At 42.9% G+C, this 17,373-nt stretch overlaps 1 protein-coding gene and 1 pseudogene across 2 annotated transcripts in view; both read right to left on the reverse strand.

Annotated features, from left to right (window-relative positions):
- The window catches only part of IP6K1 (inositol hexakisphosphate kinase 1), a 56,848-nt gene that overhangs the window by 16,585 nt on the left and 22,890 nt on the right, over positions 1 to 17,373 (reverse strand). Inside the window, exon 2 of one of the 2 annotated variants that reach the window (XM_025885332.2) lies at positions 5,157 to 5,504. In XM_025885332.2, coding sequence (XP_025741117.1) covers positions 5,157 to 5,379 — 223 coding nt within the window. In that variant the 5' untranslated portion in view covers positions 5,380 to 5,504. Of the gene's footprint in view, positions 1 to 5,156; positions 5,505 to 17,373 lie in introns of those variants that run through there. The other variant, XM_025885333.2, reaches the window with a different exon arrangement.
- LOC112833915 (aminoacyl tRNA synthase complex-interacting multifunctional protein 2-like) lies at positions 1,134 to 2,633 on the reverse strand (annotated as a pseudogene).

Consider the following 17,373-nt stretch of genomic DNA (forward strand, 5'->3'; position numbering starts at 1 on the left):
GGTGGCTCAGTCGGTTAAGTGTCCGACTCTTGATTTCGGGTCAGGTCGTGATCTCAGGGTAGTGAAATCAAGCCCCATTTGGGCTCCACGCTCAGCTGGAGATTCTCTCTCTCTCTCCCCCTCTGCCCCTCCCTGCCCTCACCCACTTTCTCTAAAATAAATAAATAAATCTTTAAAAGGAACGAAGGAACGAACAAACAGGATATTTAGAAAGTCTTAAAGTATCTCCCCACAGGATATTCATTAATTACAATAGGAAAGATAGTAACTTTACAGTGGAGAAGCCTGGGAGACACCACCTTAACCAAGCGATTGAAATTAAATCACCAGTAAAAATGCACGTATCTTCTGACATGAAGAACTGAGAGGACACAAGATCACTTCTGTTGCCCAAGATATATAACCTCAGTCTACATTCTACAAAATCACTGCTAGTATACTTCAAAAGTGTCAAGGTCATGAAAGACAAAGACTGAGAAACTATTTCAGGTCGAAGGAGACTAAGGAGGAGTAAATGCAACGTGAAGTGAAAACCTGAACCAAAAGAAGAACGTAAATGGGAAAGGAAAACTGCCGAAATTTGAATATACAGATTAGTTAATATTATTATATCAGGGTTCACTTCCTGGTTTGGGTTATTATAAACTGTACTATAGTTAGGTTCTTAAAGAAAAATTTTTTAAATATTTTATTTATTTGAGACAGAGAAAGAGAGAGAAAGCACAAGCGGGCAGGAGGATTAGAGGGAGAGGGAGAAGCAGACTCCCCACTGAGCAGGGAGGCCGATGAGAGTGCTCAATCCCAGGACCCTGAGATCATGAGCTGAGCTGAAGGTAGATGGTTAACCGAGTGAGCCACCCAGGCGCCCCAAGAAATGTTTTTTTAAACATTTTATTTTATTTATTTGAGAGAGAGAGAATGAGAGAGAGAGACCACATGAGGGGGGGGAGGGTCAGAGGGCAAAGCAGACTCCCTGCCGAGCAGGGAGCCCGATGCGGGACTTGATCCAGAGACTCCAGGATCATGACCTGAGCCGAAGGCAGTCGCTTAACGAACTGAGCCACCCAGGAGCCCAAGAAATTTCTTTTTACTTATTTATTTATTTGACAGAGAGACACAGTGAGAGAGGGAACACAAGCAGGAGGAGAGGGAGAAGCAGGCTTCCTGCGGAACAGGGAGCCCGACATGGGTCTCAATCCCAGGACCCTGGGCTCATGACCCAAGCCAAAGGCAGACGCTTAATGACTGAGCCACCCACGCACCCCAAGAAATTTCTTTAATACAATGCTCATTGATGCTTGATGACTGGCTTAAGTGAAGACTTTGATTTCAGTACAAGTCACTTTATCAACAATACGCATGAAACAGCACTCTCCTTAAAATCTAAAATCAGTTACTGAGATTTACTTAAGGAGCTTGGGGGCAGTATTAAACGGGCCAGGTTCTCACAGGCCCTTATCCATCTCTGCACATTGGCTGGCACTGTCACACAGCAGCCTCCCGTCTGCCAGAGCACAGACCACAGCACAACATCTGCCACCGGGAGTTCAGTCCCAACAAGTCAGGATGCTCTTTCCAAGAGCAGAGTTCATAGAGTCGAACACAGTGGCTTCTTCTTTACTGCTTCCCTGTTGTTTTTTAACTTTTAAGATTTATTTGAGAGAGTGCATGCGTGCATGAGCAGGGGGAGGGGCAGAGGGAGAGGGAGAGAATCTCAAGCAGACTCCCTGCAGGGCATGGATCCCGGACGTGGGGCTCAGTATCACGACCCTGAGATCATGACCTGAGCTGAAACCAAGAGTCAGATGCTTAACCAACTGAGCCAACCCAGGAGTCCCTACTGCTTACCTCTTTTAACTGAAAAATAGCTATTATCTACCCAAGTATCTACAACGGTTAAATTTACAGCATTATGCTTTTGGCCAAACAGAAGAAAAGTGTGCAATATTCCTTTCTCCTTTGAAGAAAGACATGATTTGGCCACTGAACTTCATTTGAATCTTTGGCACCTTCTTCCACATTAGACTAAAACCCAGCTGATATTCATGACCGGGCTGTTTTTTAGTCAGCTCACCAGAACACTTAAGGCTTTCTGGCACACTGTTGACTGCTGAATGCATGAGAACAGCGGACAGGACCCTGTAGTGGTTACAGAGCAGCTGGGACAGCACAAGAGGGAGGGGGGATGGGGTCTGTATTAATCATGATCTTTCAGTGCCCTTGTCTTTCAATGCCCCATTATCTTTTTCAAGCACTAAATTTAAGTCCCAGGCATTGGTTGATAAAGCAGTAGGCTCATCAGCTTGGATTATGCTGGTTACATCCAAGTCCACATCTGGTATCTCAATCATTTTGCAGCAACCATAAACTGCAGCTTTCAATTCATACAGACATTTTTAAATATCTTGGTGGAACTCAAGATCTTGAAGAGATGGGTCAGACTTCCTGCACATGGTCTACAACCAGGTAAGGAAAGATGCATCAGTTTATGATAAGGCTTTACCTGGTACACTGGCATCACGGGAGCATCAGAGGAAGCTGGGTATATGGGAACTCTAATTTTTTCTTTGCAACTTTTCTATAATTTTAAATTTATTTCAAAATAAAAAAAACAAAAGCCCTGTGCTATTGGGTTTTCATACATATGAACTGGACCAATAATAGCTTCCATTTTCTTTGAATAAATTGGGCTTCATTTGACTTAATAAGAAAGGGTCAAATTTTAGTTTAACTGTATATTTGAGAACATATACTTATTTTTCCTAGTAAAAATGTAGCCCAAGGAAAGAAAATAGATACTAATGATTTGCTATGGTTTTTAAAGACTTCTGTTCCCCAGTACGAGAGAAAGTTGCAGGGAAAAACTGAACCAATGCTAGGGACAATCCTTCCCTGGAAGGCCCCCTGAGATTCAAACTTGTCCCAGTTCTGATGGTTGTGATTTAGAAAACATTTCTCTGGAGCCAGGGCTCAACTTCCTTTTAAGAGATTTTTTTTTTTTCCTTAGCATCAGGACTCCATGAGCTAACAGGGCTTATAGTTCTCTATCTGGTTTTGGCATATTTACAGCAGAAGATTTGGCCATGAGTGTGTTGAGTGTGGAAGAGTAGGCGGCTGAAGCTGCATTTATAAAGCATTTGTAACTGTTGTTCTTAGCCACTTAGAGACAGCAATGTGTTTGATTCTGGCTTCTCTCTTTTGCAGGCTTAGAATATTCCTTCAAAATCAATATTCTTCTGGTTCTGTTTTGAAAACAATAGCAAATAGACCATCGAATTCAAAATTACACAATGGACTTGAATATACATTTCTCCAGAGAGATACACAGATGGCCAACAGCACATCAATATCATTAGTCATTAAGAAAATGCAAATCAAAACCACAATCAGATACCATTCATACCCACTAGGATGGCTATAATAATCTTTTTAAAAAAAGGAAAGTACACGTTGGCAAGATGTGGAGAAACAGGAACATTCCCAATAAGAATATCAAATGGTGCAGCCACTACAGAAGACAGTTTGGTGGTTCCTCAAAAAGTTAAACAGGATTACCATCCAATCCAGCAATTCCACTCCTAGCTATGTACCCAAAAGAACTGAAAACAGGATCTTTAAAACAAAAAAACTCTTTCTCCCTCTCTCAAAATAAATAAAGTCTTAAAAAAATAAAAAAAACTGAAAACAGGGACTCAAACGATGCTTATAAGCTAATATTCACAGAAGCATTACTCACAATAGCCCAAAGGGGGAACAACCCAAGTGTCCATCACAGATGAATGGATAAACAAATGTGATATATACTCCCAGTGGAATAGTATTCAGCCATAAAAAGAAATGAAGTTCTGATACAGGCTACAGCATGGGTGAATCTTGGAAACATTATACTAAGGGAAATAAGCCAGACACAAAAGGACGAGAATGACATGATTCCACTTATATGAAATGTCTACGATAGGCCTATTTGTAGAGACAAAGTAGGTTAGAGGTTACCTGGGGTTCGGGTGAGGGAGAAAGGGGGAGTTATTATTTAATAGGTACAGATTTTTTCTTTGAGGTGATGAGAAAGTTCTGGAAATAGATAATGATAATCGTATACAACACTGTGAATGTACTTAATGCCACTAAATTACCATTTTAAAATGGTACCCTTTATGTGTATTTTGCCACAATAAAAAAAGAGTTAAGGAAACAAAAAATACTGATATGGATTGGTTTTTCAAAATTGAGGATCCCTTAGGCAAAGGATGTTATGTGTAAACATGACTAAATTCGTAACAGCTTTGGGAAATTAAAAAGCAGAACACCCCCCACCCAAATTTAACTTACACATGGTGGGCAATCATGAAAATGTATAAACACAGTGACAAAAATCAGAGTTTAAAATAAAGTGACTTAGGGCACCTGGGTGGCTCAGCTGGTTAAGCGTCTGACTCTTGGTTTGGGCTCAGGTCATGATCTCAAGGTCCTGAGATTGAGCCCCATGTGGGGCTCCAGGCTCAGCATGGAGTCTACTTGTCCCTCTTCCTCTGCTCCTCTCCTGCCCCCTGCACTCTCTCTCTCATAAATAAAAATAAAATCGTTAAAAAAAAAAATTAAAAAGTAAAGTGACTTATTTCTGGTATATATTCATGGGCTTCTATTCTATAAAGTCAATTTACATTTTCAAACATTATTTTTCCTTTAAAAGTTAGGACTTCCACGCATCCCCAGTCGCTGTGCAAATTCCTTACCATCAATTCAATCCCCTAGCACATACAGACACAGGCTCCACACAGCCTCCTTGCCAGCTGTCTCACCGCCTCAGCCTGGAAAGCATCCAATTCTTCCTCCTCTGGGACCAGAGAAGTACTTCCCCTCTCCTAGACCAACCCAGCAAACAGGGCAAACCACCTTGCTAACAGCATGCTCTTCACAAATAGGACTTAATGCTGTGAATTCTTCTCGGGTTTACCTATCAGTGAATTCAGATTTTTAAGATCTAAAGACCTCGCTGGTACTTTCGGCCTCAAATTTTGCTTAACAAAGTGACTTCGCTGCTTTGAGACAAGAGAGACCCACAATCACATCACATGGCCAACAAAACAAGGAAAACTGAGCTGAGGGTCTGCAAAAGCGCAAGGCTGCTGCTCTCTCGGAACTGGCCACTGACTGACCTTTGTACTCCGGGGTGAACTCCTTCATTTCGGGAGGAAGGGATTCGTAGAAGCGCTGCTCCCGGGAGATGAGAGGCTTGCATACAGTGTGGTCGTCGTAACGCATCATGCTGCTGTGTCCGCCCACCTGGTGGATGAAGGGCTCCAGGAGGACTCCCCGGTCTCCGGCCCGACTTGCGTTCTTGCCATACTGCCCCACTTCCATGGTTTGACAAACACACATTGCGTTGGGGGCCAGTTGCACTCTGAGGGCAGAGGATGCAGCACATGGGCCACGAAAGAAGAGCTAGGCAGAAGGTCCTGGTGAGCTGAGCAATGGTCAGAGCCTGTTCAGCTTATTCTTCTTTCCTAAAAGAAAGGAGAGAGGAAAAGAGGGAATCAAAACACCTGGCAAGCTGCAACTTCCCTGGCGTTCATAGAACATCTGCTCTATGAGTAAGAATGGGATTCTGAGGGCATCTGGCTGGCTCCGTCGGTTGAAAATGCAACTCCTGATCTCACAGGGTCATGAGTTTAAGCCCCACACTGGGTGTAGAAATTACTTTAAAAAAATAAAAAATTAAAATATTAAAAAAAAAAAAAAGAATGGGATTTTGTTCTGTTCCCTGCTATGTGTTCCCCCAGTAAGTACAATGCTGTCTGGTGCATGAGAGGCAGGTGGCAAGTTTTTCTGAATGATACAACTTTGGTCTCCTCCATCCATTTTTTTTTATGCACAGAAGCCCACATTTTCTCCCTTTCCTAGCTATCATATAACCTTCCACATTCCCTAAAGGATTTGATTTTAGAGCTACAATATGTTAACAGTCATCAGAAAGGCAACTATCCCTGTTTACTTCATATTCGAAGATAAGCATTCAGGGAAAAAAACAGAAGGCAACATGAATTCATCTTGTTCAGACTTCTCACTATATCCAATAATGGTAAGGGTCTCTCGCTGACTCAAGGAAGGGTTTTTGAGAAATCTGGTCATACTAGATTTTCAACTTTTCTGCTGAAGGCCAAGGAGCAGGCAGGGAAAGCCATTCCTTGCTGAGTTGTAGCATCATAAAAAGGGTTTGCTCTCCCAAGGAAATTCAGGCTTCTGATTTCTTCTACTTTAAATCTATGGCCATCAGTCCAGTGCCACAGAGCTTCCCTATCTGTATAACCCTACACCAACCAGTAGGACAAGGAAATGCCTTTGTACTTAAATACCTACCTTGTAGTGTCAATTTTCTCTCAAGAAAGTTAAAGTAATGGGCAACTTCCCTAATACTGAATATAGTTTGAAATTAGGAATGTAGCAGGCAAGACTACATCTGAAAGATCAAGACTAAAAAAGAAAAATATTTTTAAGAGCAGGAATATGGCTTTACCTGCAAGAGATAAAACATTATTTTTCGGGTGCTTGGGTGGCTCAGTTGGTTAAGCGACTGCCTTCGGCTCAGGTCATGATCCTGGAGTCCCAGGATCAAGTCCCGCATCAGGCTCCCTGCTCAGCAGGGAGTTTGCTTCTCCCTCTGACCCTCCCCCCCCTCATGTGCTCTCTCTCATTCTCTCTCTCAAATAAATAAAATCTTCAAAAAAAAAAAACCATTATTTTTCTTCCAAACCTCATAATTTATGGGCAAAATAGGCTACTGAAGAACCCTGCTGCAAAACTGCAAAATCTTCTTACTTCAAAGCCTCCCAGGAAGCTCTGTTCTATTTCACGGCTATCAACAAAAATAAATGATTTCCCATTCCCCTAACCAATCAGCACCACTTCAATGCACACAATACACATTTTTGCTTACCTATCCACTTTCTAGTCCTCCTTCAGGAGAAGGCAACTCCCTTCCCCACGGAGTTTTCCCAGACTCCACTCTCCCAAACATGAGTTGGGTGCGCACACCTCTATGGCTCCCAAGGTACCTTGTGCCAACTATCTCAGCAATATATCACTGTACTGTCCCCTATTTACTTGTCGTCACTACCACCAAACCATTCCCTTGTATTTCCATCTAGGGTCCAAGGCAGTTCCTGGCACACAGGAACTGTTCAAAAATAGGTTTGTTACATGGTGCCTGCGTGGCTCAGTCGTTAAGCGTCTGCCTTCGGCTCAGGTCATGATCCCAGGGTCCTGGGACCGAGCCCCGCATCGGGCTCCCCGCTCGGCGGGAAGCCTGCTTCTCCCTCTCCCACTCCCCCTGCTTGTGTTCTCTCTCTCGCCTGTGTCTCTCTCTGTCAAATAAATAAACAAAATCTGGGGCGCCTGAATGGCTCAGTTGGTTAAGCAGCTGCCTTCGGCCCAGGTCATGATCCCAGAGTCCTGGGATGGAGTCCCATGTCGGCTGCCTTCAGCTCAGGTCGTGATCCGAGGGACGTGGGATCAAGTCCCATGTCGGGCTCCCTGCTCAGCGAGGAGCCTGCTTCTCCCTCTCCCTCTGTCTCCCGGCTTATGCTCTCACTCTCTGTCAAATAAATAAAATTTAAAAAAATAAACAAAATCTTAAAAAAAAAAAAAAAAAGGTTTGTTGGAATGAATGAAATAATTCCAGGAAGAGGGCTGCAGGGAGTAAAAGCACAAATCTGAAAACAGAACGAGTTACATAGTGGCAGTGTTAAGTGGGGGAAGTAGCTATGAAGGGCCTCTTCTCAGGTCTCCTGGCGGTGCCCACCATGACAGTGGACTCTACCTCACACCGCCAATCAGCTTTTGCTCTGGCCCCGCTGCATGCCGGGATTGCCTCTGATTGGAGATGGGGTTCCCAGAAAGGTGCTAAACTTTCTAGCCTGGGTCAGTGGGTGTCTGGGAAAGGAGAAGGATCCATAGTGCCAATTGCCCCAGAAGAGCTGGACTCTTAGGTGCGTGGCAACCTCAGCAGCCTCCAAAGGACCAAAAGGCTCAAGTCCAATCTCCAGTCGGATCTAGACTTTTGATATTTTGTTCCTACATGATAAATACATAAAGTCATGGGACTGTTTGTTTGAAATATTTTCTTAGAAGTAAACATGTAAGGGGCACCTGGGTGGCACAGTCAGTTGAGCCCCCAACTCTTAGTTTCGGCTCAGGTCATGATCTCAGGGTCATTAGATTGAGCCCCGCTCAGTGCAGAGTCTGCCTGAGATTCTCTCTCCCGCTCCCTCTGCCCCTCCTGCTCGTGCTCTCTCTCATTCTCTCTAAAGTGAATAAATCTTTTTTTTTTTAGATTTTATTTATTTATTTGATAGAGACAGAGATAGCCAGAGCAGGAACACAAGCAGGGGGTGTGGGAGAGGGAGGAGCAGGCTTCCCGCCGAGCAGGGAGCCCAATGCGCGGGGCTCGATCTTAGGACCCTGGGTGAGCCCAAGGCAGATGCTTAACGACTGAGCCACCCAGGCACCCAGTGAATAAATCTTTAAAAAAAAAAAAAAAGTTAACATGTAAAATATACCATATTTCTGTAAGCTTTGTTTTGGCGTTTCTTTTTAAATAAATCTGGAACCTAAAAAAGTACAAGTGCCCAGAAGTCTGTCAATTTTTGTGAAGCCGTGACTCACAGAGTGTGGAGTTGTGGGTAAGTCACTTAACTCAAATTTCCTCACCTACGGGGCGCCTGGGTGGCTCAGTCAGTTGAGCATCTGACTCTTGATTTTGGCTCAGGTCATGATCTCAGGGTCGTGAGTTCAAGCCCGTGTGGAGCTCTGCGCTCAGCGTGGAGTCCTGCTTGTCTCTCTCCCTCCCCCTCTGCCCCCACACTGCACACATGTGAGTACACATGCTCTCTCTCTCTCTCTCTCTCAAATAATAAAATCTCAAATTTCCACACCTACAATTTGAAGCCATGACCACCACTAACCCTGCGGGATATGCTGATGCAGGCAAAGGGTTTGGGCTTGCCCTGCCTACTGCCCAGCCTTTAAGTCCTAGAAACATCGATAGTTCTAACTCTTCTATAAACAACCAGAGGTTGCTCCTGAAGTCAGGTGTCCACCAAGGCCCACTCTGAAAACCATGGACTGAGAAGGCTGTAGATGATGATGTCTTTCTCCACTATTTCCTTGCTAAGAGTCCCAATCAGGCAGTCCAACCTCAAAGGGAATGTGAAATTTCATTCCAGCTCAGGGAGAATCTCCAACAGTACTTCCAACCCTATGAGAGGGCTGATTTAGGAAAGGGCATGTGACCATCTTCTAAGCATGAGACAAGAGGGGAAGTTGGCCAGGGGCCCCCTGGGAAATTGCTCTGAAAGAACACAAGAGAGGCGTCCCTTCTCTTCCTCAGGATAGTATTCTGTCTGCCTGTGTATCTAAGACTACTGCATCCACCTGGAGACCCTAAAAGATACTAGCCTAAAGACCAGGCCAACATGCTGAGCATGCAGAACAGAAGGATAGAAATCAGGGTCCCTGATGTTGTCACTAAAATACTGGATATTTTGTTATGTAACAAAAATAAATTTCCCTTGGGGCGCCTGGGTGGCTCAGATGGTTAAGCATCTGCCTTCGGCTCAGGTCATGATCCCAGGGTCCTGGGATCGAGTCCCGCATCGGGCTCCCTGCTCCTTGGGAGCCTGCTTCTCCCTCTGCTTCTCTCTCTCTCTCTCTCCCCCTCTGTCTCTCATGAATAAATAAAATCTTAAAAAATATATATATATAAAATAAAATAAATTTCCCTTTATGCTTTCAGCTAGTCTCATTAGGGTTTTTTATCATCTATAGTCAAAACCATCCTAGATAAGGGACAGAAAAGCATCAAAATCCCCAGATCTCCAGTTAATACACTTTGCACATAAAGAAATAAGTGTTTTCTGACAATAACAAAGAAGACTTCCAATAACTGAATAAGCCCTTCACTGATGATAAAGGACCCAAGCTCCAAAAGGAAAAATGTAGCTTTATAATCTTCAAAGTGTCCCCGAAGGCAGACAATCTGAATTATACCTGGTCCATTAGGGCTGGTACCAAAATACTAAAAAAAAAAACACTCTGACAAACAGAAAATTCATTCTCTCATAAGTCATAATGAACCTGCCCAAATATCCAAATAATTAGCTTAGAACTGATTCTACTGTGAATTAACGACAGGCAGACCATAAATGAAATTTATACTCTTGCCACTTCAGGACCTCACTGATCATTATTTTTCACAAACACATCTAAATACAATGGAGTCGATAAATCCTATTTTCCAGAGTGTAACTAATCCTCAAAATTTTCCCAACTGTCCTCTGCAAATACACTGACCTGATTTCAAGTAGTTTATGCCAGTCAAAACGTCAACAGCCCTAATCTTTTCCAGACTTAAATTAAGGAACTACTAGCATGAAGAAAAACTTGCAAATTCTTTAAAAGCTACAAAGTATCCAAAAAAGTCAGATAATTAAAATCATGAGGGTTTCATTGCCGTGGGTTAAACTAACAACAAAAACAAAAAAACCCACCAGTTGGTTAAGCGACTGCCTTCGGCTCAGGTCATGATCCTGGAGTCCCGGGATCGAGTCCCATGTCGGGCTCCCTGCTCAGCGGGGAGTCTGCTTCTCCCTCTGACCCTCTTCCCTCTTGTGCTCTCATTCTCTCTCTCTCAAATAAATAAATAAAATCTTAAAAAAAAAAACAAAAAACAAAAAAAACCACCAGTATACGTTTTGGCTTTTTTGCTCTGCAAACAACTCCAAAGGTTTCCCTGGGGGAAACTTTATAAATGGTATGCTTTTCCCTGTATGGCAATAAACTGAGGTTCTCTATTTGGTTTACAATACAGTGGTGCTTCCTATGCACCTGGCTATATGAAATTCGTATTGTTCAAGTATACAATGTACAAAAACAGTGGGGGCTATGACAATGGGAACAGGATAATTTTTAAAAATTTTAATTCCAGTGTAGTTAACACAGTGTTTATTAGTTTCAGGCATACAACACAGTGATTCAAGAATTCTATACATTACTCAGTGTTCATTATGATAAATGTAATCTTAACCCCCGTCACCTATTTCACCCATCCCCCTACCCACCTCCCCTCTGGTAACCATCTGTTTGTTCTCTACAGTTAAGAGTCTGTTTTTTGGGGCGCCTGGGTGGCTCAGTTGGTTAAGCGACTGCCTTCGGCTCAGGTCATGATCCTGGAGTCCCAGGATCGAGTCTCGCGTCGGGCTCCCTGCTCAGCGGGGTGTCTGCTTCTCCCTCTGACCCTCTTCCCTCTCGTGCTCTCTATCTCTCATTCTCTCTCTCTCTCTAATAAATAAATAAATTCTTTAAAAAAAAAAGAGTCTGTTTTTTGGTTTGTCTTTTTTTGTTGTTTATTTCTTAAATTCCACATACGAATGAAATCATACAGTATTTGTCTTCCTCTGATAAGCTTATTTCACTTAGCATTATACTCTCTAGATCCATCCATGTTGTTGAAAATGGCAAGGTTTCATTCTCGTTGATGGCTGAATAACATTCCATTGTATATATATATATATACCACATCCTCTTTATTCATTCATCTATTGATAAACACTCGGGCTGCTTCCACAATCTGGCTATTGTAAATAATGCTGAAATAAACACAGGGGTGCATATATCCCTTTGAATTAGTGTTTTCATATTCTTTGGGTAAATACCCAATAGGGAAGAGAATGATTTTTAGATTGAGACTAATAAAAAATACTTCTGTTTAAAAAAAGAACAACTAGACATCAACTCCTGCAAATGTCACAAGAGCTCATTTAGGAGGAGAAAAAGCTTAGACACAATAATCTGCACATTATAAATACCTCACAAATCTATGCACTGAACTACATTAGGATTTGCAGTCTTTTCTTTCTATAAAAATCACTTTGCTTTGTAATTAACACAGCACAGAGAAAGAAATTTTCCCTTAGTATCAAAAATATTCTTTGATCCTCTGAGCAAAACTGCGGTTTCTCATTTTGCAGTTTCTACATAAGATCTGTCCACTCATGGGGCACCTGGCAGCTCAGTTGGTAGAGCAAGCGACTCTCGATCTTGGGGTCGTGAGTACAAGCCCCACACTGGTTGTAGAGCCTACTTTAAAAATAAATAAATGATAATTAAAAAAAAAAAAAGACTTGTCCACTCTTCTCATGAGGCAGTGAGGGCTCATCATGCAGTTTCACTTGTTTCAGATAAGAGCTACAGGAGCAGACAGAATCTTCCCTCCCTGTGGAACTTCTAAAGCACGTAAACACTACAAGGACAAACAGGCACAAAAGAAACCGAACAGTCAAAAACCATGCCAAGAGACTAGAAAGAAAAAGGAAAAGGCTGGAGCCATTTCTTGGAACCACTGCTAAACTGAACAAGGAAGAAGAAACAGGAAAAAAACAACCAAGAATCAAGCTGTTCACAGTTCCCCAAGTTTCTGCAGAAGAGGTTATTAACAAAGGCAGTATCTTTAAACCCTTAGGCAAGAATGAGCATCCCAAATGAGCCTACCTTTGAGCACCTGGACAGCAGTCTGCTCACCAGCAGCCTCTGCTGAGCACTAACATACCTGACATTCCACTCACAACACAGAGCCTCCTCTTCCCCAGTGGTGCATTAGTCACCTGGGAGGCACCTAAAGGAAAGTGATACCTAGGTTTATCCTCCACCCCACTCCAGAATTAACTGCAGTAAGAAGCCTCTAGAACATTCCATTATAATCTCAGTCCCTCTGTAGGCCATGACTTGACTGCATCGCCCAGTCAAGTAGTATGCTGGACAAACTACTCCTGGGTGTCACTGTCAAAGGCTTCTGTAGTTTTTTCCACTACACCACTGCCTTTAGCATCTTCAACCTCATCAGCCCTCAAAGCTATTCAGCTGCCAATGCCACCAAGAGGATCATGGTCACAATACTGTGATCATGCAGTGCAACTTGGTCACCAGCACTAACATTCTAGGCATGACGACAGCCATCCTGAGATCTTCCTGCACAAGACCAAGTAACCAAGTATGACGCAAACCAGTAAGGTAGAAGTATCTTCTCCGTCACGACTAAGGACCAAGCGATCATAATTATTCTCAGAACACACCAAGGGAAGGCTGATGGAAAATAAAGTTTCTAACATACACACACACACACACACAGAAACCCCTCACCACCTCCAATTATCATCACATTGGGGATTAGGTTTCAACACATGAATCTGGGGACAAACAGTCTATAACAGAAATCATGATCAGTGTTTAAAGCTCTGCTTCCAGAGTACCTGCTCTCTCTTTTTCTGGTGAGACTTCATCATTTCTGTGATGACTTGATTATTTGATTATTTGATAAGGAAATCTTGTTTTTGTGAAAAGGAGCTTGCACTTTTTTTCTATGGAATAGTTTGTAACACTGTGTGTATTGGATTAAAAATTGTTTGGACGCCTGGGTGGCTTAGTTGGTTAAGTGTCTGCCCTCGGCTCAGGTTTTGATCCCAGGTCCTGGGATCAAGCCCTGCATCAGGCTCCTTACTCAGGGGGGAGCCTGCTTCTCCCTCTGCCCGCCACTCCCGCTGCTTGTGCTCTCTCTCTCTGACAAATAAATAAATAAAATCTTTAAAAAAAAATTGTTTTACTTTTAAATGTTTAAAAATAAGAAAATTCCCACCGCAGAAGCCTGATACATTTCAGTATTTAGTAGTAAAGCTCCTTTCTTTCTTTTTTAAAGATTTTATTTTTAAGTAATCTCTACACCTAATGTGGGGCTGGAACTCACAATCCTGAGATCAAGGGTCACACGCACCACTCACTGAGCCAGCCACGCACCCCAGAAAAGCTCCTTTCTAATGAACACAATCTCGAAAAATGGAACCACATCAGGATGATCTAATATTTATGCATTAAAGAACACTGTGTATTGATTACCGTGTCTATTTTTTTTAAAGATTTTATTTATTTATTTGAGAGGGAGAGAATGAGAGACAGAGAGCATGAGAGGGAGGAGGGTCAGAGGGAGAAGCAGACTCCCCGCTAAGCAGGGAGCCCGATGCGGGACTCGATCCTGGAACTCCAGGATCATGACCTGAGCTGAAGGCAGTCGCCTAACCAACTGAGCCACCCAAGCACCCTACCGTGTCTATTTTTATTGGGTTGTTTGCATTAGGGTCTGAATCAGGTAAATGGGGAGAGGGAGAAAGTATAGCAAAAAGCTAGGCTTTGGTTTGCCAAAACAGAAACATGGGACAAGATTAAGTTCTGAGTTTGGGCAAAATCATTGTTATTGAAGTTATATAACCCAGTAGATAACACCTATGCCCTAAACACTGGGTTCTTTTCTGTCTTATTAAAAAAACTGGACCCTAACCAAAGGACCACTGGCTTGATTTGTGGGGTTGTCAGCGAAAGCTACATGTTTTTCAACACTGTCACGAGCCTTAGGAGCAGAGCAGGGGTGTAATACTTGCAGAAAAGGAGATGTTCTTCAAAAATGTGGATGCTGGACTAAGAGGGGTTAAAGTAACTGCAAGTCTCTCCATATATTTTGGTGACTGATGTTCAGAGAACTAATGTAGTTTGAATCAGTTATTTTGGATCACTGGAAGTTTGTATTAAAATGGTTAAAATTTTGTCAGTTTATGAACAGACTGCTCCCCTAGAGGTCAAGGGATTCCACTGCTCTGCCTAGGAGTCTGTACACCACCAGCTACAGGAGTCTCTGTTTGTCCTTCATTTGCTTTAAGACACTTTGGTTCCACAACTTACTGCATAAAATGGGAAGGAGGATATATTTTTTTAATATTTTATTTATTTATTTGTCAGAGAGAGCACAAGCAGGGGAAGCTGCAGGCAGAGGGAGAAGCAGATCCCCGCTGAGCAGGGAGCCCGACGTGGGACTAGATCCCAGGACCTTGGGATCATGCCCTGAGCTGAAGGCAGACGCTTAATCGACTGAGCCACCTGGGCACCCCAGGAAGGAGAATATTCTTAAAAAGAACTTGCTGAGACTGAACTTTTTCACCAGCAGATAGCAACAAATGGAAATAAATGTACACTGCAAAGATAATTACAACAGTTAGGTTGACTTTCTGGTTATAGACACTAACTCCTTGGACATATAATTGAACTCCAAAATGAATTACATCTCTTTCAAGTAAAATAAATTTTCTGATACTGCTGTAATGTGTATATAACTATTTTCCTTTTTATTTCTTTTAAAGATTTTATTTGAGAGAGAGTGAGAGAGAGAGAACGTGTACACACGAGTTGGGGGAGGGGCAGAGAATGAAGCAGACTCCCCACTGAGCAGGGAGCCCAATGCCAGGCTAACTGACTGAGCCATCCACGCACCCCTCCATTTTAAATTTTTTACAGTTAAATAGACCCCATTTATTAATTTACAATCTATAATAAAATCTGACAGTCATTTTGGGGCTCGTGGGTGGCTCAGTCGTTAAGCAGCTGCCTTCGACTCAGGTCATGATCCCAGGGTCCTAAGATCGAGCCCTGCACATCGGGCTCCCTGCTTGGCGGGAAGCCTGCTTCTCCCTCTCCCACTCCCCCTGCTTGTGTTCCCTCTCTTGCTCTCTCTCTGTCAAAAAATAAATAAAATATTTGGGGCGCCTGGGTAGCTCAGTCAGTAAAGCCTCTGCCTTCAGCCCGGGTCATGATCCTGGGATCAAGCCCCCATCAGGCTCCCTGCTTGTTGGGGGAGTCTGCTTCTCCCTCTGCCCCTCACCCCCCTCGTGCTCTCTCTCTCTCTCTCAAATAAGTAAATAAAATCTTTTAAAAATAAATGAATGAATAAATAAATAAAATCTTTTTTAAAAATCCGACAGTCATTTCATCTCACTAAGGGCTTTTGCTTTAAAAAAGGAAAACAGGGGCGCCTGGGTGGCTCAGTTGGTTAAGCGACTGCCTTCAGCTCAGGTCATGGTCCCGAGGTCCTGCGATCGAGCCCCGCATCAGGCTCCCTGCTCGGCAGGAAGCCTGCTTCTCCCTCTCCCACTCCCCCTGCTTGTGTTCCCTCTCACGCTGTCTCTCTCTGTCAATTAAATAAATATTTTAAAAATAAAAATATAAAAAAATAAAAAAGGAAAACAACTGGGACGCCTGGGTGGCTCAGTCAGTTAAGCATCTGCCTTTGGCTCAGGTCATGATCCCAAGGTCCTGGGATTGAGCCCCACATCTCTGCTCCCTGCTCAGTGGGAAACCTGCTTCTCACTCTCCCTCTGCCCCTCCCTCTGCTCCTGCTTGCGCTTTCTCTAATAAATAAATAAATCTTTTTTAAAAATTTAAGTGGATAAACTGTGGTATATTCATATAACGGACTACCACACAGAAATGAAAAAGAACCAACTACTGCCACACACAATACAAATGCATCTCACAGGCGTGATATAGCAAGAAAAAATCTAGACACTAAAGAGACTATGTGATGTGATTCTACTCCCATAAAATTCAAAATGATAATGGAGACCACAACAGTGGTTACTCTGGGAAAATTCTAATTGAGAAGGAGCACAAAGGTGGAGATGACACAGGTGAATACCATAAATATCGAATGAGCTGTGTCCTTGGATTTGTGAACTTTACTGTAAGTTAGAGTTTAATTTTAAGGAAAAAAATCAACAGTATTCCTCTATACCAACAAAAAACAATTAGAAAATGAAAACTGTTGGGCGCCTGGGTGGCTCAGTTGTTAATCGTCTGCCTTCGGTTCAGGTCATGATCCCAGGGTCCTGGGATCGAGTCCCACATCAGGCTCCCTGCTCAGCAGGAGACCTGCTTCTCCCGCTCCCACTCCCCCTGCTTGTGTTCCTGCTCTCGCTGTGTCTCTCTCTGTCAAATAAATAAATAAAATGTTAAAAAAAAAAAATGAAAATGAAAACTGTTTAAATACATCCCATTCACAACAGGAACAAAAACTATAAATTACCTATAAACCTTTAAAAATTATGTCAGACGGGGGCACCTGGGTGGCTCAGTCGTTAAGCGTCTGCCTTCGGCTCAGGTCATGATCCCAGGGTCCTGGGATCAAGTCCTGCTTCGGGCTCCCTGCTCAGTGGGGAGCCTGCTTCTCCCTCTCCCTCTGCCTCTCCCCCCGCTTGTGCACTCTATCAAATGAATAAATAAAATCTCTAAAAAATAAAATAAAAATAAAAATTATGTCAGACAAATAATAAAGCTTTACTGACCTAAAATTAAGAGGCACAATATAAACAGCTTCTCTGTTTTAATTCAACACAGCAAGCCTAGAAAGTGGCAATGAATAAAAGCCCTGGCAAAGAAAGAGAAATTGCAATCAGATACAGTGGTGAACAAGGTCAGGACTATTTTAAGAAGTAGTAAGGCACTGTC

This window comes from Callorhinus ursinus, unplaced genomic scaffold, assembly GCF_003265705.2.
Source record: "Callorhinus ursinus isolate GAN/ISIS: 27379988/994484 unplaced genomic scaffold, GSC_fseal_2.0 scaffold15, whole genome shotgun sequence".
NCBI lineage: Eukaryota > Metazoa > Chordata > Mammalia > Carnivora > Otariidae > Callorhinus > Callorhinus ursinus.